This window comes from Mastacembelus armatus, chromosome 9, assembly GCF_900324485.2.
Source record: "Mastacembelus armatus chromosome 9, fMasArm1.2, whole genome shotgun sequence".
Taxonomy (NCBI): Eukaryota; Metazoa; Chordata; class Actinopteri; order Synbranchiformes; family Mastacembelidae; genus Mastacembelus; species Mastacembelus armatus.
The window spans coordinates 24566392-24588655 of record NC_046641.1 but is presented as its reverse complement, the minus strand read 5'-3'; the positions used below and the strand labels follow the sequence as shown (position 1 = coordinate 24588655).

Genomic DNA, 22264 nt, shown 5'->3' with positions numbered 1-22264 from the left:
AAAATGATGGGGTTGATGAAGTGAATGAAATCTCCTACGCTAACACGGTTCCTGAACGTACCATTCGCCATTGTCCTGTGTTGTGACTGGGCTGGACGGCTGTCAGTCAGTCGTGTCAGCCAATTAGAGACGTTTACGGTGACCTATCAGGTGTCGAGGTTTCTATATATTTTATTTCAGTTTCCTTATAACATGGACGTGTTGACGTTAGCCACGTTAGCTGCATAGTTAGCGCTAATGCTGCCCGGCTAACGTCCTCTGGCTCCTCACAGCCTCGTGTTTACTCTGAAACAGGAAACAGGTTGGCTGTTTGCTTTACAGGACAATTGAAAGGATCAGAGATAGTTTGTGTGCTAATTCTGTCTGGTTTACTTGGTGACAAACGTTAGTTGGTTTGCTTAAATAAATAACTACGTTACAACATAGCAGGATGCAGAATAACTTGTTATGAAGAAAACTTTTACAACATGTATATTTTTCTTGTGTATTTATGTTTTTTCTTATTTTGGTGTAAATAAAGAACATTACAGCCTGAAAACTTTCTGAATGAACCAATTGCAGATTAATCATGTATATATGCAGGTAAGATACAGTATATTATTTGATGTATTTGTACTTAGTTTGTGAGACAGCCCATCTTGTTCATTCAACTTTATGTCATCCATGAATTTGTAAAACATAAGTTTTAAACATATAGTTTCCAAAGTATTGGTAATAACAGCCTGTCAGACTTATTGATTTAATCCTCTTAGACACAAGGAGTCATAGTCAGCCTGATACATTTTGAAAGTCTTCTGTGACACATTCAAACACATGTTCCAGCCCCAGGTGCTCACCATGATGGTAGGTCTGGAAACTGTTGAGCTGTCCTGTGACCTGGTTAGGAAAAGGTAAGTTTATTACCCAGACAATAACATTAGTAACTAGCAGCCAAACACACCTGGTCTGTCTCTGTAGCAACAGTTCAACAGTATGTGTCAACAGTAATGTAGGTACTTTCATTAACTAGCACTTGTCCTCCAGTATCTATATTTTTTATCTCTTTACAACTGACAGATTAATAAAACACATATCATTAAAACATGTGACTAGTAAACCCAAATAGGAAAATCATCCATCTTCTGTGCATGTTGTTGCTATTATATTTACTCTGTTTATTCAACTTGTGCTCATAAAGACCAACTAGCAGTCTAATAATAATGTAGTCCCATTTTTATTAAACACAATCATGAAATATTATCAAACATGGTAAAACAAAATGTTAACTAACCATAGAGCAGCCATTATGTGTCGGTCAGGCAGGTGCACTTACCACAAATTGATTCAACATGTTGATATTGGGATTAAAGAAAGCAGCATCAGGATTTTGGGTCTGCGTATACGCAGAACCGCTAAGTCGTGCATCTGGATAGGCAGCATTTAATTTCTAGTTGTATCATATTTACACACTGATCATTTGTTTTGTATGTGAAACTGAATATGTAACATAAGTGGTAACAATAACTGTCTGATGAACGTGATGAAGTAATAATATTATAGTATAATCTAGGAAAAATACTATGACAAGTATCTCAAATGTCTTCAGCTCATTCAAATGTTCTATCCCTGATGATGGTCAGTACCTGTGACCTGCAGAATCATCCACTTTGCTGCATCAACCAAGGACCTGTTTGGATATTTTAGTTCAAATATCGACACAAAACACAAAACCTGGCACCGTGAGAGTCTGACTCTGATAAAACTCCAACCTGAGCAGCAACATCCAGATTTAAACTGGCACATTTAGTCAGGACACATCAGGGGGTGGAGCCAAAACGAAGGACTGGTCCCTGTTCAACACAGGAACCAAAACCATCCTGAGTCTCAGCAGATTCTACAACACATATTCATTAACTGAGGAATAACTACGATCTAACAGACAAATGAATTAATGATCAAATGACTTTTTGAATACAAAGTCTGGATGAAGCTGATCTCACAGGCTGAATTTCCTGCTTGTCTTGTTGTAATAAACTGGACTTAGTCTTTTCTGTGTCGGTGACGTTGGCTGGTTTTAGCCGAGGCTGCTCAGTGTCAGTTCAAATGACAACTGGGGTTTGCTCATGAGATGGAACAGGACGATTCTTCTGTGATCAGAAGTTTCTCCCTCAGTTCATTCATCTCTTTTTCATGTTTCTTCTCCAGCTTATCCAGATGTTCTCTGGCAGCATCTGGGTCTTTGTTCTCATGTTTCTGTTTCAGTTTATTCATCTGTTTTTCATGTTTCTTCTGCAACTGATCAAGTTTTTCTCTTTCATTTCTTTTGTTTTCTGCCAAAAGTTTCTGCTTGAGTTCACTCAGTTGTTGTTCATGTTGTTTCTGTAATTTTGTCTCTTGTTCTTTCTGATTTTGTTGATGTTCAGCCAAAAGTTTCAGTTTCAGTTCATTCTTCCCTTGGAACTGTTTCATTGACAGCTTCTTCCTTCTTATCCACTGATCACCTTTGTCTTTGGTTGAAAGCTCAGCATTTATTTCTTTGTTTTCTTGTTTGTGTTTTTCATCTAATTTATTCATTTCTTCTTTCTCTTTTCTTTTGTTCTCAGCAGAAATCTCTTTTCTAAGGTCCTCCATCTCTTTTTTCTGTTTTTCCTGCATTTTCCTTATTTTCTCCCTGTTTTTCTTCTTCTGGGTCAGAAGCAGAACTACGAGGTCAGACATCTCTCCTTTGTGTTTGTCCTGCAGTTCGTCCATTTCTTGCTTCAGATTTTTTTCTTTGTGTGCTGACAGATCTGTTAACCTCTGATACTCCACCTGCTTCTCCTTTATTTCGTTCTCATGATGTTCTCTCAGGTTCTTCACTTCCTCCAGGTGTTTTTCAATCAAAGCTGCAAAATCATTTTCCATTTTTTCTCTGAATTCATTAAACTCTTCAGCTTGTTTTCTGGCCTCGTCTTTGTATCTTTTCTCCATTTCCTCCATTTGTTTTTTATATTTCTCCTCTAACTCTCTCCGCTCCTTCTCTTCCTCTTCCCTTTTCTTTCCTTCTTCTTCTTCTCTTTTCTTTTCTGATTTTTCTTTTTCCTCATTATATTTTTCCTGGAGCTTCCTGGATGTCTCTTGTTTCTGTTCATCTTCGTGTTTCCACGTGTCCCACAATTCCTTTCTTTCCCTCTCCCAGGCCATTTGTTGTTTTCTCATCTGTTCTTTAGTTTCCTCCAGTTTTCTGTCAATAGTTTCCTTTGATTCTGATTCTGATTTCATTTTTTCTTTCAAATGTTCAAGTTTCTGTTCCCACTCCTGTCGCTGAATTTCTTCCTGCAGTTTCCTCTTCCTGTCTTCTTCTTCTCTCTTTTCCTTTTCTTTCTTTCTCTCCTCATGTTCCTTCTTGATGTTTTCCTCCTTTTCTTTAAGCTGTTTTTCTCTCAGTTTTCTCTCCTTTTCAGTTTCCTCCCTCTGTTCTTCCATTCTTCTTTTCATTTCTTCCATTTCTTCCTCATGTTTTCTCTCTAGTTCCTCCCTCTCTCTCCTCATCTCTTCTTCCTTCTCCTTCAGGATTCTCTCCATTTCTTTCTTTATCGCTGCTTCAGCCTCTTGCAGCATCTCGTTGGTGTAGCAGCTGCCTCCATTTTCCTTCACCATGGTGTCGATCTTGTTGATCAGTTCACTGACTTGTGTCTGGTTTTGTTGATCATAGTTATTAAACACATGGTATCTTCCTCCACAGTCTCTGATCAGTTTCTTAAAGGAATCATCACATCCTGTTTCTATATATTCTTCAATGGACAGTTTGTCATGTTCCAGGTCGTCTCCTCTGGTGAACAGAATGATGGTGAATTTTCCTGAATTCTTCCCAAAACCTTCCTTGATGAGTTTTAACGTCTCCTTCTCCTCTGGTGTGAGTCGGCCGATCTGTAACACCAGCAGGAAGACATGTGGACCTGGAGCCAGAAGGCTGATGCATTTCACCATCTCCTCATTAACTTCTTCATGGGACAAACCTGTGTCAAACAGACCAGGAGTATCGACCACAACCACAGGACGACCGTTCACTTGACTCTTTGCTTTATGACAATATTTGGTGACTGATGTTTGGAAAGCTGCAGCTCTAAACTCTTCCCTTCCTAGAATAGTGTTTCCTGAAGAGCTCTTTCCAGTTCCAGTCTTCCCTATCAGAACAATCCTGAGACAGTCTGGACTCTGCTTCTCTTCTTCACCTGCAACATCAGAACAACCAGAATTACACCCATATTACTGTGCTCCAGCTATAATCAGGACATGATTCAATACACAGAATATCCATAGACTTGTTTAGGTACTCACCTGTGACCTTGCTCTTCCTTTGTAGCTTCTCAAGTTTACTCTGCAGCTTGTTGATATATTTCTCCTGCTGTATGACTTTATCAATTTGGGCCTGCATGAATGTTCCCACTGTATAGCAGCCTGGTTTGTCCTTGTTCAGTCTCATTGTGTCCACAGTGTCCAACAGCTCAGAGACCTGCTGCTTGTCCCTGATGTTGAGAACAACAGATCTTCCTCCACAGCTCTGACAGAGCTCCTGGATGTCTCTGTTCCCTCTGACAAAGTTAACAACAGCTGGAGCTGTAGGATCTGACTCCACAGTGAACAGGATCATGGTGAAGTCATTGACTCGAGAGCTGAACGTGTTCTGGATGGACTTTAACTCTCCCTTGTCTTCATCAGTGAGGGGACCCGCAGGTAGGACCAGGATGAAGGCATGGACGCCCTCAGGATCACAGAGGGAGATACACCTGAGTGATTCCTCCATCACTGCCTCCTGAGGTTTTCCATCCAAGGCAGGCAGCTCCACCAGGGAAACCCAACGTCCACACACCTCTGCCTGCTTTTTAACACACTCTGAGGAGTTGGACACTGGATGAAGCTCTGTCTGACCTAAGATGGTTTTGGCTGCTGAGGTCTTCCCTGCTCCTCTCCTCCCAAACAGAACCAGGTTTAAACCAGACTTTGGTCTTATGGTCTGTTCAGTGAATGTGATGAAGGCTCCTCTGTTTTCATGCACCATGTTCTCCATCTTCCTCATTAAGGAGTTCCGGTTCTCTTCAGACATCCTGTAGTGTCGTCCTCCACAGTCTCTAAGGAGTTCACTGAAACTCGGTCCAGTTTCCTCATGTGAGCTGACGACCAATGAGTGTTTCAAAGCATCTGGACCAAACAGACTCAGGATGAACTTCAGTGAGTTTCTGTTCTCCTCAGTGAAATCAGAAGGTTTCACCAACAGCAGCAGAACATTTGGACCAGGTGAACAAAGAGTCACACATCTCTTCACTTCTGTTCTCTGGTTCTCCTCAGTCAGACTGAAAACATCTGGAGCTTTCACCACAGTTACTGGTTTTCCTCCCCACTCTCCACAGGAAGCCACCCTCTGTCTGGTTGCTGAAAGTATTTGGTGATGAAAAACTTGGTCCCTGATCATGAAGTTGCCAAGTTTTGTCTTCTTGTCGTCACTTTTCCCCAACAGCACAATCCTGAGTGGAGGAGCTATAACACAACAGAGAGAAAGATGAAATGATCCAAAGGATCTGGATGTTTCAGTGATCACACATGGACAAACATCAGAGGCTCAAATCTCTGCACTTCACTCCCATGAGGAGATCTCTGCAGTCACCTGTGGCCTCAGGATCTGTCCTGCAATTCATAGGGTCAACATTTGGTTCAAAGGTCAAGGGTCACCCAGGGCTCACACTTAAAGCTGCATTTGAAGCTGCAGTGATGAGTTTACTTACTGGGAGATGGAGGTTTAATCCCAGACATCATTGTTTGTGGACTGAGTAGTGAAAGTGCACGGAGCCCTGTGAAAAGATCACATCACCATCTCCATGTTAATGTTGTAATTGAACCAGTGAAGCTTTGGTTACCTTGTCTCTTCATCACCTTGTCAGATTTGTTTCTACACTTACCAGCAGCTTTAACAGCATCTATGATAGAAGTCTGTGTTTCTGGTTGTTTCACACTTTGACGATCAGATGGTGAAGTTTCTGCTGGGTCCTTAAACACATCACAGCTCAGATGTTCTCCACTGTTCTTCTTCACAATCTGACCCAGTCGTGTTAACAGCTCTGGCAGTTCAAGATTCTTCAGCTCCAATTTTCTGTATCTGCACATTCTGATCAGGTCTTTTAATGGTGGATGCTGCCTGTACTTTTCCATGGACCCTGAACTCTCCTCTCTGGGTGTTGATATCAGAATCAATGAATGATTAAATGATCGATCACTGAAGAGTTCCAGGACTCTGCAGAGTCTCAGTCTGAGTTCCTCAGTGAAGTCTTCAGGCTGTAGAACCAGCAGGAACACATGAGGTCCAGGATCAGAGAGTCTCACACAGTTTCCTACATGTTGTGTCAGTTTGTGTTGGGAGATGTGAGGATGCAGCAGATCTGGGGTGTTGATGAGAACTACTTCTTTCTCCTTCACCTGTCCTCTGACTCTCTGACAGGTGTCTGGTTCTTCCTCAGGGTTGGACTGAGTCTGTCCCAGTATGAGGTTCCCCACTGAGCTCCTGTCAGACCAGCTGTTCCCCAGTAGAACCAGCCTCAGCTCTGACACTGGAATGAAAACACTCAGTGTTGATTTAATCCAAAACAACAAACTGAAATTGATTTACAACCATCTTTCTAATGTGGACATGGAGAGAATGACTAGATTAAAATTGAACTGATGTTGAAAATCTTCAACTTATAAAATGTAATTTAAATATTAGGTGATTAGTTTTATTATCAATAATTCCAGTTCATTTCAATCAGACATATTTCCCATAAATGTGTCTCTTGCAGTTTTATGGTCCCAGTAAAGATCATTCTGTGGAAGTCCTTGTTTCTTCAAATCTCTTGAACAGTCCAAAGTTAACACAATGTCCCAGGTTAAAATGATCCAGAATCATTGTAATTTTCTCCTTCTGCCCTTTATCTTTGTTGTTAGCAGGTAATTAAATCAATAAATTGCTGGTAATTCAGATCTTAACACATCACAATGTTTTATGACCCAGTTCATTTTGACTCACTGTGAGGTGGCAGGCGACGAACGCTGTTTCTGCGCTTCAGTGGTCGCACATCACCTGTGACTGTGGAGGAAACATGACAAATCAGTCATTAATTACATTTCAATGATTGTGGATAAGTTTTCAGTTTTTCATCAATAATAGGTTTTAATTTTGCTTTAAAATTTACTCATAATTTAGTTTATTCTTTGACAGCAACTGTGAAAGCAAACAGTTTTGCTCTTGGATCAATAAAGTTTGAACATTGAAAAATAATTTAAACTTACAAAACTTAACTCTCTTATTAAATGATGATCATTTTTGTGTCATAACTTTTCATTTCAAATTCTTTTTGTCAATGTCTTAAATATTATTTATTGAACAGCAGATCAGCCGTTGACTCGATGTGACGTCTGTTTCTTCATTATGTTGTAAACAAAAGTCTAAAAACATTGTTCAGAGCTGTTCCAGAGACAGAGGAAGATGATTGACTGAACCATGAAACACAGTGAAGGTGCCAACCAGCAGGACTCAAAGACCCAACATGAGGAACCTGAATAATTAATGTCTCGTCTGTGATGAGTCTCAGTGGACTCACCTGGTGCTGCAGCTGCCATGATGTCTCTCTGCTGGAAACACTGATTCACCTGGAGGGAAGAATCAGAGCAACTCAGCTTCTTTTACAGTGAAGCCTCTTATTGACTCACCACAGAATTCATTCATCAATAGGTGTGATGGTCTGTGGAAACCAGTGAGTCCTGACCTGTGTCTGTGCTTCTGCACCGTGTCCTCTGATCTCAGCAACTGTCCTGGATCATCTGAGCATCATCACCCCAATAAGAACAAGAAGAAACTCATCAGGACACAGTCACAGTCCAGTTAGGGTCCAGTTGGCTAAACCAGGTGAGAACCTGCATGTTTAAAATAAAAACGTACAAAGAAAAGTTGATTATTCAGTTTAACGACAGACTGAAACAGCTTCAAGCTACAAACAGTGAATCTTCAGTTTCCTGCTTTATCAAAGTCCTGAACATTGAAGTGTCGCTGTGTCTCAGTCGGTGTCAGGTGTTGATTCATAACAACCTGTTTCACCTGACACTCACTCACCTGATGACCAGGGGTCGATGAGGACCAAACACAATCAATAATCAATTTTCAGTCGTTCCTGCTTCTTTAACTTCAGATCGTTTCTGTTGGTTTTACTGAAGTTAACGCAACAAGTAAAGACAAGTGAGACAAACAGAGACAACACCTGTGTCAGCCTGGGACAGGTGAAAGTGAAAGAATGCAGGGTGCGTTCACATGCTTCAAAATGTGTGGGAAAAACCAACACAAGTTATTTATTAATGGAAAAATGATTTTCATTCATTCAGTCAAGAGCCTGTTTCAAATGTGCTGCAGGAGCTTTATATATTTATTCTATACAATGAAGAGTCTCACACACACTTTAGTGTTTGAAACTCAACATATTTGATCATGTTCACTGACTTTCATTGTTAGACTCCCCTGATGTGCAGATTAAGTATAAGATGACACTTTGTTAGTCCCATAATGAGAAAATTCAAGAATACAACAGCAGCATTACTGTATTTACACACGTATATACAATATATGATACAATAAAAATACAATTAAATATATAATAAAACAGAAAATCTATGATAAATCACAGAAACAGGATTTAGAACAAACTGCTCAAATTCAGTGCAGCACGGTGCTTTAGTGGTTAGCACTGTTGCCTCACAGCAAGAAGGTTCCTGGCTTGAAACCCATCAGGGGCCTTTCTGTGTGGAGTCTGCATGTTCTCCCTGTGCTTGTGTGGGTTTTCTCCAGGTCCTCTGGTTTCCTCCCACAGTCCAAAAACATGTATGTCAGGTTGATTGGTGACTCTAAATTGCCCATAGGAGTGAGTGTGAGTGTGTGAGGTTGTTTGTCTCTACGTGGCCCTGTGATGGACTGGGGACCTGTCCAGGGTGTACCCCTGCCTTTCACCCAGAGAGAGCTGGGATAGGCTCCAGCAGATCCCTGTGTAAAGACTCACCAACCAGACTGGAAGCACCAACTGTAAAACAGTTTTTCTGTCCATGACAAATTTCATGTTGTGATTTTTGTTACTGTGAATGACTGAGTGTTTGAAATGAGCCTATAAAACTGCACAGTGAGCAAAAAGTTGAGCAGCAGCACAAAGATCCACAAAGTGGATCAGCAGCTCTGAAACACCTGGACCCTCAGAGTCCACAGTCTGCTCCCAATCAGCACATCGAGCACTTTCCTCTGTAGAAACAGGCTGAACGGCTGATTAGACGACTGAACACAGCTGTGACACACGTCTGCCTGAAACATCACTAAAATCCACTTTCTCTGCTCTTCTAGGAGCCACCAGTCTCTTTGTTGGTTCACTGTGAAGGTCCCAGCACCTTCAGCCTCTTCTGTCTACACAGCACAGAGTTTGTGCACTGTGGCATTTTCTGTCAACAGCCATTTGATTGTTCACACAAGACATTGTTTTAGTTTTAAATCAAGACAGAGACTGAAGCAACAATCTTCAACAAAAATCTTGAATATGTTATGAATAATACTCTGGAACCTTTAAGTCATTTTGTCACTTTACATTTCTCTGTTTTTGTTTGTTCTCAAAATGTCTCGATGCAGCGTCTGAGAACAGCACAGACCTTTATTTGGTATATGAACTTTCTGTCCTGGGTCCATGTAATAAAACACAAACAATAAAAACTAAATATTCCACAGGAGCAACAGTTACAGTCTGTTCACGTTCACTGGCTACCAGACGTCAATGTTCGTCATTTTGTTGTATATAAGTTGGCATATGAATGTATGGAGAGGACAGAGGAGCTCAGTGCATGATGGGAAGTCCTCAGGCAGTCTAGGCCTATAGCAGCATAACTAAAGGAAGGTTCTGGGTCACCTAAGCCTTAATTATAAGCTTTATTTATTTATTTGATCATCACCAAACAGGAAATCCACGGACATGTTCTCATTTAAAAACTAGCCAAGTAGAAATAACTTGGACATGTTTGGAAGCAGACTGGCCAGTCCCACTGCATTCCACAGGACGCTCCTCAACCTTAATGAGTCCAACCAGTTGTTTCTTTGTTATGTCAATTACTGATGACTTTCAGGTAAATTCTATTTAAGTAAAAAGTAGCTTGTGTTTCAAATTTACTCAGAGTAAAACCTCCTTACTTACTTTTTACCAGCAGGGGTTTTGCTTGTAGCTGCAGATCCACCTCACGCATGTGATGGATGTTTAAAGTCTGGATTCTTCACAGTGCAGGACTCAGGAAAACAAGTCCAGCCAGACTCAGTGTGTATCACATAAGACAAATGTGTATAAGCTTTAGCAAATTTTCTGCAGGACAGGTGTGGAATGTGTAGACAAGTATGGAAATGTATTCTGACATTTTTAAATAAGTCTGGAAAAACAAAGCAAGGTAGCTTTGGGCACTGTTTCCATTTGTGTCATTCACACGTCATACTAATTCATTTTAAATCTCATTTCACACTTTACTTAAAATTACTTTAAAGATCATGCCACTGTAATGCAAAAGGCTTTATGTTTCTATATGTTACTTTTTTTGAACAATTGTTTTTTTCTTTAGTGTGTTTTAAACTTTGTCAAGTTATCTGGAGAGTCATAGGTTTATCATCACCTCAGTACAGAAAGCTGGAGTCACAGGTTTTTCTGGATACCTGGAGATCACAAGTTTATTCTGACACCAAGTTCAGTCAGCAAAGACAGAAAACAGAGACTTGACTGTGTTTCTTAGATCAAGCTAGTGCCTTTGGCTCTGTACCCCATAGCTCACTGTGGGAACTACTGGATTTAATCATTCACTGATTTTGTTCTTTAACTGGTTTTGGTCGAGTTTACTCACCAGCTGTGGCAGTTTGTTTGCAGGAGCCTGTTGATACTAAAGATCAACAGGACAGAGTTTCTGTTAATGCGCTAAAAACAGACTCAGTGTCTGATCCGACTACAAACTGCACAATCTCTTGTTTTGTTGTCATCGTCAACTTTACTCCTGAACTACTTCTTCTTCTCTGGTGTTTAAAGGACCAGTAGGAGCCTTAAAACATCTGTATGAAGTGACTTTTAATGTTTCTGCTGGAAGGTCAAACAACTAAAAAGAGACACAAAACCACCACAAAGAGTCTCTGTCACTCAGTGGGTCTGGATCCTATGAGTTTGGACTCTTGTCTCATTATGTGTCTGGGCCATAAATGCAGAAACAGGCAGACTCAGTGGTTTGGACTTTAGTAACAGTGAACAGGACTGACTGTAGTCCAGGCAAACATACTGAGAAAGACCAGGCAAAGACGAGCAGGAGGCAAAGTCAGAGACTTTAACAGACAGACAGCTAATCTGAACAAACAGAAAGTCCAGAACCAGACAGAGAGTCCAGATCTACTGAACATGGCAGGAGAAAGTGAGAAAGACCAAACGCAGACAGACACAAGGAGTGTGGGACTAGTTTTTATTTTATGTGTCTCCTTCTGAAGTCCAAGCTATTGACATTTATGTAGTATTTTCCATAATATATTGCAGTAGTTGACTTGTACTGATGTTTCCAAATGTGTAATGTTGTGTACAAACTGTGTCAAAATCACACAAAGTACTGGAGTCTTGTATTGAGGAAAAATGATGGGGTTGATGAAGTGTTCACGTCAACACGTTTATGGACATTTGTTGGACTGAGAGAGATTTTAGGAGCAGCACGAGCTCTTTTCTGGCGGGAATTCCCCCTAACGGACAGGGCGAGCTGCTGCTAGCTAACATTAGCTCGGCGTGTTAGCAGCAGCTCCTGAGCGAGTATGGCCGCTGAGTTTGATACGGATACTTTATGGACATTTACAGGTTAGAAAGGTGTTTTTACTGTCTGGGAATGTTTCAGTAGTCTGCTTCGGATGCTGCCGCAGTGAAGGTCAGGACTTCCCGCCGCCAGAGGAGTCTGCTGGATGTCCGGGCCGTGTTTCTCCAGCACACCTGTGGGGGCAGAGATGCGCCGCCTCCTTTATTGACTTTTTGCTGTTTTTTTGGAGACAAGTCGTGAAACGAGCGGTTTTCCACTTCCTGCTCTTGTCTACGTAGACTGGAGGCGAGTCCCTCCTCTGGCTCTGCCCAAACTCCGCTGTCCGCCATTACTGGACCCTGGCTCCGGCACCGAGAGGATGAACCCAGAGGAGACGAGCTGAGCCCAGAAGCTGCTCTGGTGTCGACTGTAACAACAGGAGTCTGTTCTCAGTGACAGCGGTGAGTTTCTATATATTTTATTTCAGTTTCTATATATTTTATTTCAGTTTCCTTATAACATGGACGTGTTGACGTTAGCCACGTTAGCTGCATAGTTAGCGCTAATGCTGCCCGGCTAACGTCCTCTGGCTCCTCACAGCCTCGTGTTTACTCTGAAACAGGAAACAGGTTGGCTGTTTGCTTTACAGGACAATTGAAAGGATCAGAGATAGTTTGTGTGCTAATTCTGTCTTATTTTGTCATCAAAAGATGAATATGAGACAAGAGATCAACATCAGCTTTTATTTCCAGGTGTTTACATCTGGATCTGATACACTATTTAGAAGTTTGCATTATTTGTAACTACTGATGGCAACATGAAGCTTCATGAAGCCTTGAAGGCAATTGGTTCACAAAATGCTTCATTTCTCGAGGCTTCATGCACACACAAACCCCCCTGCTGGTCAAAGACTGTAAGACAGGCAGATGTGTTCGTAGTCATTTTATCTGTGTGATACTCTCAAAGCTGTCTGCCACAGTTTGAACACGGGAATAATGAACAGCCAGGAACAACAAATAAATACATTTTCATTTAACTATGCATTTTTCTCTTGCGAGCACAAGATGATAACCCATTCTAACCACGTGTTTTTGTCTCTCCTTATTAACGTGCTTGTGATTGTTTGTAAATAGTTTGCATTAGAGTTTCCTGGCTGATACAGTCTAATCGATGTTGTGTGGTAGTAGTACACACACCAAAGACAACCTCCTCCTTCACATCAGCATTTGAAAAAGTCATATTGTACTGACAGGGACAATTATGTTTTCAGACTGTGGCACTGAATGTGCTTGTGAACATACAAGGGCAGTGAAGGTGCTTGTGCAACTGATGTAGAGAGACACTTCATTCATTTTTATTTAAAAACAGTATTTGTTCAACAGTGTTTGAAATGAGTTCTCCGGCTTTGTGGAGATTCCATGGGCTTTATATCTGTCAATACATTGTGCCAAAATTTGAACCGATTCATGAACTGCTACGTCAGCGAGGCTTTAAACACATCGATGACGTCACTCACAGTGAACAATACAAGCCTCGATACACACTTCACTAAACGCTTCCTGGATTTCTCGACACACGCTTTGAAGCATCTGCACAGCACGTCCCATCACTATTTGTAACAGAAAACCAAATGTTTAGGTGAGCAGAAGTATTGGAACAGATGGACTTAAAATAGATTGGCGTGAATAAGACTTAATATTTAGTTGCAAATCCTTAATCCTTTATAAATCCTTAATGCTAAATCCTTTGCAATAACTGCATCAAGCCTGTGACCCACTGACATCACCAAACGTCTACATTCTTCTTTTGTGATGCTTTTACCACAGCCTCTTTCAGTTGTTGGTTTTGGGGGTTTACTCCCTTCAGTCTCCTCTTTAGCAGGTAAAACGCTGCTCTGTGGAGTTTAAGTCTGGAGACTGATTTGGCCAGTCTACAACCTTCCACTTCTTGCCCCTGATCAACTCCTTTATTGTTTTGACAGTGTGTTTTGGGTCATTATGTTGCTGCATGATGAAGGATCTCCAATCACTTTGGTTCCATCTTTCTTTAAATTGGCAGACAAAATGTTTCTGTAGACGTCTGAGTTCATTTTGCTGCTGCCATCATGTTTTACATCATTAATGAAGATTAATGAGCTCGTCCCCGAAGAAGCCAGGACATTCCCTCCACTGTGTTTCACAGATGAGCTTGTACATTTACCTGTGTATTACCTTTCTTTCTCCAAACTTTAGCCTTTCCATCACTTTGGTAAAGTTTCATCTTTGTCTCATCAGTCAATAAAACCTTGTCCCAGAATTTCTGAAACTAAGCGTAGACATTCAGCATTATTTACTGTTTGAATAGTCAATAGTCATAGTCAGAAATAGGACACACCTGGGCAACAAAACACACCTGTCAGTCTCATCTTCCAATACTTTACTCACCTAAAAATGTGGTGTTCTATTACAAATGCAATGTTCTAAGTTGTGTATCAGATCCAGATGTAAACACCTGGAAATAGAAGCTGAAGTGTTGATCTCTTGTCTCATATTCAACTTTTGATGTCAAACCCAAATGTTTATCGACAGCAAAAATAAAGGAATAGGCCTCACTGTTCCAATACTTTTGAAGGGGAGTGTATAACCACAGTGTATTTTAAGTGTTTTCTAGACATTAACTCTGCTTTAACTGTACAGTATGTTTTGCAGTTGTTTGAATTATTGTATTTGTTGGTGTGAGGGAGTCTTCAGTTTATTTTCTGGTGAAGAAATGTAAGATATTGGTGAGTGTCCTCAGTAACATCAGTATTTTAAGATCCAGGAAATGAGCAGCTGAAAGTTGTTTCAGACGAGTCTCCTGTGCAGGTAGAAACCGAACTGAGCTCTCACTGACTTCAGCATTAACACCAGGAGAAACAAAGACACCAGATACATCTGACTTATGTGTTAGGGTTATACGTTGGAAGGCATCTCTTCTCATTTAATGTGGAACAAAACAAACATGAGAAACATAAATGTCTAAAATGTCATTTTAATCACTGATTTATTGAGTTATTTGTTTGTTTCATATTTAAAATTTGTTGTAAACAGAATGAATGCTTTTTAAATATTTAATCTATATTACAAACATCAATTTCTTTCTCATATTACAGAGAATCATTTTTGAGGGAAATACACAAATACATGAACAAAAATGCAAACACTCCTAAAAAAAATAAAAAACACATTTTATTATTATTAGGAACCCCTGCATCAGACCTGGTCGCTTTATTAGGAACTCCTGTGTAGGACTGAAGAAACACATGTGAAACTGTCCAACATTCAGTAACCAAAGAATGTCATAAACCAACGCGACCATGACTCTTCAGTCACAAATTGTTGCATCAAGTCACTTATTTCTTTTTGATGTGTTTCCTGGAGCTTCTTCTTTTCTTCCTCATTTTTCACAGCCTTCATTTGCTTTTCCTGTTTATCCAGTAACGTGATGATTCTTTTCAGATATTCTTTCTTTGTTGTTTCATCTAAAAACATCATTTGTTTTTTATTCTGGACTGAAAGTGCTGTCAAGATGTCACACTGCTCTTTCACTAGTTTCTCATGTTCTTCCCTCTGAGCTGCTAATTCATTTGTCATTTTCTCTTTGAATCCATTGAACTCTTCAGCTTTCTGTCGGGCCTCCTCCTCATACGTCGTCTTTAAATTCTCCATTTTTTTCTGATGATTCTTCTCCAACTCTTTTCTCTCTTTCTCCTCTTGTTCTCTTCTGACTCGATCTTCTTTTCTTTTCTTTTCATATTTCTCTCTTTCCTCCTCATATTCTTCCTGGAGCTTTTTAAGTCTTTCTCGTTCCTCCTGTCGTCTCTGTTCTTCTTCTTGGTTTCGTCTGTCCCACCACTCTTTTTGTTTCTTCTCCCAGTTCTCTCGTTCTTTTCTCATCTCTTCTCTGTTCTGCTCCAGTTTTCTGTCAATAGTTTCTTTTTCCTCTGATTCTGATTTGATCTTTTTTGTCAAAGCTTCAATTTTCTGTTTCCACTCCTGTCGCTGAATTTCTTCCTGCTGTTTCCTCTTCCTGTCTTCTTCTTCTCTCTTTTCCTTTTCTTTCTTTCTCTCCTCATGTTCCTTCTTGATGTTTTCCTCCTTTTCTTTAAGTTGTTTTTCTCTCTGTTTTCTCTCCTTTTCAGTTTCCTCCCTCTGTTCTTCCATTCTTCTTTTCATTTCTTCCATTTCTTCCTCATGTTTTCTCTCTAGTTCCTCCCTCTCTCTCCTCATCTCTTCTTCCTTCTCCTTCAGGATTCTCTCCATTTCTTTCTTTATCGCTGCTTCAGCCTCTTGCAGCATCTCGTTGGTGTAGCAGCTGCCTCCATTTTCCTTCACCATGGTGTCGATCTTGTTGATCAGTTCACTGACTTGTGTCTGGTTTTGTTGATCATAGTTATTAAACACATGGTATCTTCCTCCACAGTCTCTGATCAGTTTCTTAAAGGAAGCATCACATTCTGTTTCTATATATTCTTTAATGGACAGTTTGTCATGTTCCAGTTCATCTCCTCCAGTTAAAAGAATGATGGTGAATTTTTCTGAATTCTTCCCAAAACCTTCCTTGATGAGTTTTAGCGTCTCCTTCTCCTCTGGTGTGAGTCGGCCGATCTGTAACACCAGCAGGAAGACATGTGGACCTGGAGCCAGAAGACTGATGCATTTCACCATCTCCTCATTAACTTCTTCATGGGACAAACCTGTGTCAAACAGACCAGGAGTATCGACCACAACCACAGGACGACCGTTCACTTCACTCTTTGCTTTCTGACAATATTTGGTGACTGATGTTTGACTGGATTTGGCTCTAAACTCCTTCCTTCCTAGAATAGTGTTTCCTGAAGAGCTCTTTCCACAGCCAGTCTTCCCTATCAGAACAATCCTGAGACAGTCTGGACTCTGCTTCTCTTCTTTACTCTGCAGCTTGTTGATATATTTCTCCTGCTGTATGACTTTATCAATTTGGGCCTGCATGAATGTTCCCACTGTATAGCAGCCTGGTTTGTCCTTGTTCAGTCTCATTGTGTCCACAGTGTCCAACAGCTCAGAGACCTGCTGCTTGTCCCTGATGTTGAGAACAACAGATCTTCCTCCACAGCTCTGACAGAGCTCCTGGGTGTCTCTGTTCTCTCTGTCAAAGTTAACAACAACTGGAGCTGTAGGATCTGACTCCACAGTGAACAGGATCATGGTGAAGTCATTGACTCGAGAGCTGAACGTGTTCTGGATGGTCTTTAACTCTCCCTTGTCTTCATCAGTGAGGGGACCCACAGGTAGGACCAGGATGAAGGCATGGACGCCCTCAGGATCACAGAGGGAGATACACCTGAGTGATTCCTCCATCACTGCCTCCTGAGGTTTTCCATCCAAGGCAGGCAGCTCCACCAGGGAAACCCAACGTCCACACACCTCTGCCTGCTTTTTAACACACTCTGAGGAGCTGGACACTGGATGAAGCTCTGTCTGACCTAAGATGGTTTTGGCTGCTGAGGTCTTCCCTGCTCCTCTTCTCCCAAACAGAACCAGGTTCAGAGGGGGTTTGGACCAGTTCATCCCTGTCATGGGATCAATGTCTTCAGTTAAAGTTAGACACCGTCCTCTGTTGTCTCTCACTATATTTTCTATTTTTTGCATTAACTCTTGTAGGTCACTGTCTGAAAAATGCTTTTTGTCCAGATTGACTCTGTGCAGCCTTTGTTTGCAGTCCTGGATGAGGTTTTTCACTGAGGAACTCTGTCCCTCTTCATTTTGCATCATGACGACCAGTGAGTGTTTCAAAGCATCTGGACCAAACAGACTCAGGATGAACTTCAGTGAGTTTCTGTTCTCCTCAGTGAAATCAGAAGGTTTCACCAACAGCAGCAGAACATTTGGACCAGGTGAACAAAGAGTCACACATCTCTTCATCTCTGCTCTCACTGCTTCTACAGTCAGACTGAAAACATCTGGAGTTTTCACCACAGTTACTGGTTTTCCTCTCCACTGTCTACAGGCGACCTGAGACTGTTTCCATGAAAAGAATTTTGGGACAGAAAACTCTTTTTTCTGGATGATGAAGTTTCCAAGGGCTGTTTTCTTGTCCTCACTTCCAAACAACACAATCCTCAGATGATGTGCTGCAAAATAAATAAAGATAATAAAGATAAACATAACATGACCAAATTTCTACTTTACTGGTATTTTCAATAAGTGTATTCCTATCATTCACAGTCCATTGGCCTCATTTAATTACAGCATTCCACATTTTGTGTTGAGTAGAACTAATAGCAGTGATCAGTCTGTTTGTTTCACTCTACAGTGTTAAATTTCAACTTTCACACAACCTTTTCTTCTTTGGTCTGTCTATAGATCTTGATGACACAGGACTGCTGGCTGTCATCAAGTTTGATCTGTTGGGATGTAAATCAGTTTTTGTAGCTGTGCTGTTATTACCTTTGAATATCATCTGACTCTCCTCATCTCCTACCTCTATAACCACATTACCCAGTTCAGTATGCAGACCTTAACCTTGACTCAGCCCAATGTTTACTTACACTGGTCTCCAGCACCAATTTTCATCCTGGGTGTCAATGCTGTGAATCAATAACAAATATCAATACACAAATATCACCACACTGTGATTATTGATAATGAACTAAATCACATGTCACTTTACCAACATCTTTACCTTCAACCATGACAGTTTCCTTTGGTGTTGGAGCTGGAGGATCATCAGGTGAAGTTATTGTTGTGTCCTTAAACACATCATAGCTCAGATGTTCTCCACTGTTCTCCTTCACAATCTGACCCAGTTGTTTTAACAGCTCTGGAAGCTCAAGGTTCTTCAGCTCCAAGTGTCTGTATCTGCACTTTCTGATCAGGTCTTTTAATGGTGGATGCTGCCTGTACTGTTCCATGGACCCTGAACTCTCCTCTCTGGGTGTTGATATCAGAACCAATGACTGATCAAATGATCGATCACTGAAGAGTTCAAGGATTCTGCAGAGTTTCACTCTGTGTTCCTCAGTGAAGTCTTCAGGCTGTAGAACCAGCAGGAACACATGAGGTCCAGGATCAGAGAGTCTCACACAGTTTCCTACATGTTGTGTCAGTTTGTGTTGGGAGATGTGAGGATGCAGCAGATCTGGGGTGTTGATGAGAACTACTTCTTTCTCCTCCACCTGTCCTCTGACTCTCTGACAGGTGTCTGGTTCTTCCTCAGGGTTGGTCTGAGTCTGTCCCAGTATGAGGTTCCCCACTGAGCTCCTTTCAGACCAGCTGTTCCCCAGTAGAACCAGCCTCAGCTCTGACACTGGAATGACAGTAATTAGTGGAAACAAAGCAAAGCTGAACCTTTGAAAAGACCCATTTACTTTCTAATTCAGAACTAGAGGAATTAATTAAAGTTTTTAAACTCTATATATAATGAAACACTGTTTTACAAAACTCACTTGAAGGTGGCAGAAATCCGAAGCTGCTGCTGTGTCTCAGAGGAAACTGATGATCTGTAAGGATGAAGAAAATATAATTAAACCAACTCATGTGGCTTTTATTAATGTTGTGAACAACAGAACATCAAATGAAATAAATCCAGTTAGAAGCTGTTTTACAGTATTTGTTGGAGCCGTTTTAAAGATGATGTTTTTTTCTCTGATTTAATCAAAATGAGGTTTGGACATTTTGTTGGTCAGTTTACATGATGTCACTTGAATCTGTTGAAACCTGCAGCTGTTTGATACAAAGACCTGAACACACTGAGATTATGAGTCAGAATCATGTTGTACAGACATGAATGTGTGTTTCAGCTATGAAACCTGTTATACCCAGTGTCACACAGGTGGAAGCATCAATAACCATAAACTACTGACTGAGCGCACACCCCACCCCTGTCATTGGTCTGTACTGTCTGTGATGTTTTTAGGCTCAGAGATGTGACTGTCAGGAATAAAAAGTTGAGTTTTTCTACCTTCCACTGACCTAACAAACCATGGTGTACCATTTTCCAAGGGCTGGTGTACCACGGTGTACCATGGTTTGTTTGTGCTGCCAAAGATGTTCACTCCTGTTATACAAAATCCACTTACAGCAACTTCCTTTGACCTTTTCTGACATTGGCTTTAATTGTTTGGGGATAACTGCATCAAAACAATCATGATCATTTAGCAGAGCCTCTAACAAATAACCTGCACATCTGGTTTTGCACATCTGTGAGATAAAGCCTGAATGGACTCACCTGATGCTGCTGCCATGCTGTCAGTCTGGAGACCCAGGAGAAAGTCCTTCAGCTGCAGGAGCCTCTGACTGTTGGTTAAAAACACAGTGACGGAATTAAGATGATGTTATCTTATAGTCTAAACGTGCAGGGGGCTGGAAGCTTTGGATTTAAAAACCTCCTGCAGTCATTTATCTCCAGAGACTCTGAGAAGCTGCAGTCACACTGACATTTCCCTCAGGTTGACTAATGTCTGACCTTTGACCTTGACCCCTGCAGATAAAATCCACAGTGATTCTGTCCAGGCAGAACATGCTGATCATATAATGAACAAGTGGAAACACAAATGGTTCAGTGTCGTCTCTGTAAGTCTGAAAAACTACTTTATTACTACTTTATCTACTTTATTGTCTTTATCTTTACAACTGCAGTAAATCCAGAGTTTATTCTTGGACCTTGGACTTTAGAGTCAGGACCAAAGATGTGTCTGTTAATCCAAACCCTATACTGTCTGAAGGTGCATTCATTTGTCCTTTAGTGGATTTTCTCTTTCACAGGTTTAAAATCAGTCATAAAAGTCCTGCTCTCACCTGTTTCTCTGAATTGTTGAACAGCAGAACTTACCTGAGGTGACTGGTGCTGGTGTCGTGGACTTTTGGAGCAGTAACAGAGCTCATGCATTCATCCACTTCAGGCCTGAACAGCTGGCACACACCTGGGACAGATGTTCACCAACCAGATGTTAAAGAGCTATCAAAGTGTAGCAGTCTTCATCTCTCAGGGTTTTAGTACAGCAGAAGTATTTTCACTCACCATTTGCAGTAGCTGCTGCTGCGTCTGTCACACAGTGACGATAACTCACCTGCTCTCTGCCCAGTGGGCGGGGCATTGTGCAGGTGACGACACGGCGACATCAGTCAATGTTTAACCTGTAACCCAGGACCTGTGATCTTAAAGTCGTCACATTTAATCAACTGAACGGCAGGAAACCAACTGTTCAACCATCACTGGTTCAATATGAGTTAAAAACTAACTGGTCGACCAGCAACACCAGTAGGGGTCAGTAGTTTTACTGGTCCATGATGGATTAAATAAGAAACTCTCTGCACAGCTCATTCATGTTAATGACAACCATTTTCATGGAGCCTATGTTGACCCTTTACCTGTACAGGTGTGTTTACCCAGAACTGGTTTATGTGTGTGTGTGTGTGCATGTGTGTGTGTGTGTCAGATTTAGTTTCTCTTTGTTTCTCACCTTTGGCCTGATGCTCAGTTTCCAACAAACCAATGAATCTGCAGGTTTAATGATTGACAAAGGAGCCGTTTACTGTTTCTATCTACATGACATTGTGCAATATGTTCACACACTGTACTCAGGCCAAATACTCTCAGGCTCTAGATCCATTCAGGACCTTCCAGTTGTGATTAAACAGGAGAAAACCCCTTAGAGATCTGGCTCACTCCTGGTGCAGTGTCCAGTCTTCAGCCCTAATCCAGAACAGGAGATATCACTTCACTGTCTCTGGATACTGATTTTCGTTTTTTCTAACTTTTTAAACTCTGTTCTGCCATGGACTCGTGAGTCCACCCAGGTTCTCTGTTTCCTCTGGAAATCTGGATCTTCATCATCCACAAGTCACAGCTGCTTCATTTCATGTATTGTGCATGGACATACACGTGTTTTCCAATAAGTCAACTTGTCTTTTGCACCGTTTTCTAAAAACCAAATAAATAGGTCAGCATTAGGTCCACTAGGTCAGCGTTAGGTCCACTAGGTCTGCGTTAGGTCCACTAGGTCTGCGTTGGGTCCACTAGGTCAGCGTTGGGTCCACTAGGTCAGCGTTGGGTCCACTAGGTCAGCGTTGGGTCCACTAGGTCAGCGTTGGGTCCACTAGGTCAGCGTTAGGTCCACTAGGTCTGCGTTAGGTCCACTAGGTCAGCTATAGGTCCACTAGGTCTGCGTTAGGTCCACTAGGTCAGCGTTAGGTCCACTAGGTCTGCGTTAGGTCCACTAGGTCAGCGTTAGGTCCACTAGGTCTGCGTTAGGTCCACTAGGTCAGCGTTAGGTCCACTAGGTCAGCGTTAGGTCCACTAGGTCTGCGTTAGGTCCACTAGGTCAGCGTTAGGGCCACTAGGTCAGCGTTAGGTCCACTAGGTCTGCGTTAGGTCCACTAGGTCAGCTTTAGGTCCACTAGGTCAGCGTTAGGTCCACTAGGTCTGCGTTAGGTCGACTAGGTCTGCATTAGCAGAACTATTG

At 41.4% G+C, this 22264-nt stretch overlaps 1 protein-coding gene across 1 annotated transcript; it reads right to left on the bottom strand.

The window, feature by feature from the left end:
• Window positions 1–1405: 1405 nt before the first annotated feature.
• LOC113139342 (reticulocyte binding protein 2 homolog b-like) lies at window positions 1406–20859 on the bottom strand. The gene is made up of 9 exons (XM_026322484.2): window positions 20821–20859; window positions 20632–20722; window positions 20029–20096; window positions 19247–19300; window positions 18484–19107; window positions 18350–18388; window positions 17580–17932; window positions 4300–5140; window positions 1406–4193 (listed from the first exon to the last, which is right to left on the bottom strand). The coding sequence occupies exons 2-9, from the start codon at window positions 20682–20684 to the stop codon at window positions 2101–2103; spliced, it is 4125 nt and encodes a 1374-aa protein (XP_026178269.1). The 5' UTR covers window positions 20685–20722; window positions 20821–20859; the 3' UTR covers window positions 1406–2100.
• Between the last annotated feature and the right edge of the window lie 1405 nt (window positions 20860–22264).

Bases quoted from the DNA above. Each gene is read 5' to 3' on its own strand.
- LOC113139342 (XM_026322484.2), bottom strand. From the start codon at position 20,684: ATGAGCTCTGTTACTGCTCCAAAAGTCCACGACACCAGCACCAGTCAC. The intron at 19,301-20,028 runs GTGAGTCCATTC...TCATCCTTACAG, and splicing joins CAGCATGGCAGCAGCATCAG to ATCATCAGTTTCCTCTGAGA. The intron at 19,108-19,246 runs GTGAGTTTTGTA...CTGTCATTCCAG, and splicing joins CGGATTTCTGCCACCTTCAA to TGTCAGAGCTGAGGCTGGTT.